General features: G+C 53.9%; 1 protein-coding gene across 1 annotated transcript; it reads right to left on the bottom strand.

The window, feature by feature from the left end:
• Window positions 1-288: 288 nt before the first annotated feature.
• Window positions 289-672, bottom strand: LOC115730311. The gene has a single exon (XM_030660946.1). The coding sequence runs from the start codon at window positions 670-672 to the stop codon at window positions 289-291; it is 384 nt and encodes a 127-aa protein (XP_030516806.1).
• Between the last annotated feature and the right edge of the window lie 216 nt (window positions 673-888).

Genomic DNA, 888 nt, shown 5'->3' with positions numbered 1-888 from the left:
ATTAGAAACCGTATAAGTTTCCTTAATTAGTTGCTTAACAAGTGAGACGTCTTAAAGCGGGGGATTAACCAAATCCTTGGAAGTAACAAAGGAAACGACGTGCAGGCATGCTAGAACACAGATTCATTCTCTTTCGTGCTTTGGTAATCATCGAAATAGATACAAGCGTCCGCGACAAAGACAACGATAATTGACATACAAGCTAAAACGACGGGATGCGCTTGAACGGGATGCATGTGATCATGCACCGGGCTTTGGCTCGTCGACTCCATCCCTAGTCTGGAACTGCTACCCTCCACCTAAACCCGCCTTATCCTTGTCAGCCTCAGTTGCTTTGGATCCCCCGACGTTGCCCGCTGTTGGGTCAGCAGCGCCTCGATTCCTTCCGTTGACGCCGAACTCGACATCGTGCCCTCCGGGACGAGTCTGGCGGTTTTGTTTTGCGGACGGGTCGCTGCTGCGCGACCGGCGGCCGCAGAACCTGCCGAAGAAGCAGGCGATGGCGGACACGGCGAGGACAATCGCGAGGACCAAGAACACCTTCCCGAAAGACCCGCTCGAGTGGGAGTGCTGTTGGGACGGCGGCGGCCTCGCGAAGGTGTTGGGGTACACCAGGACGGGCTGCGGCGGCGGCAGCAGGGGCGGGGGCGGTTGACGGAGCTGCAGCGACATCTCGTGGCTTGTTGAGGGATTGCGGGATGGAAGAAAGCGGAGAGGTTAGGGATCGTTCGTGATCTTAAAATCCCTGTGGATCGATTGCGTTTGGTGACGAAGAGAATGAAGGAGGTTACTTGTGAGGAGTGGACGTGAATATGAATATGAATTCCACGTTCTCTTTTGGATAAAAAGGGGGAAAGGCAAAGATGTTGTCTTGCGATCATTAGGGAA

This window comes from Rhodamnia argentea, chromosome 1 (assembly GCF_020921035.1).
Source record: "Rhodamnia argentea isolate NSW1041297 chromosome 1, ASM2092103v1, whole genome shotgun sequence".
In the NCBI taxonomy this organism is placed as follows: domain Eukaryota; kingdom Viridiplantae; phylum Streptophyta; class Magnoliopsida; order Myrtales; family Myrtaceae; genus Rhodamnia; species Rhodamnia argentea.
The sequence above is the reverse complement of the archived record's forward strand: the minus strand, read 5'-3'. Positions and strand labels throughout refer to the sequence as shown.

Coding starts and splice junctions, on each gene's coding strand:
- LOC115730311 (XM_030660946.1), bottom strand. CDS start 672: ATGTCGCTGCAGCTCCGTCAACCGCCCCCGCCCCTGCTGCCGCCGCCG.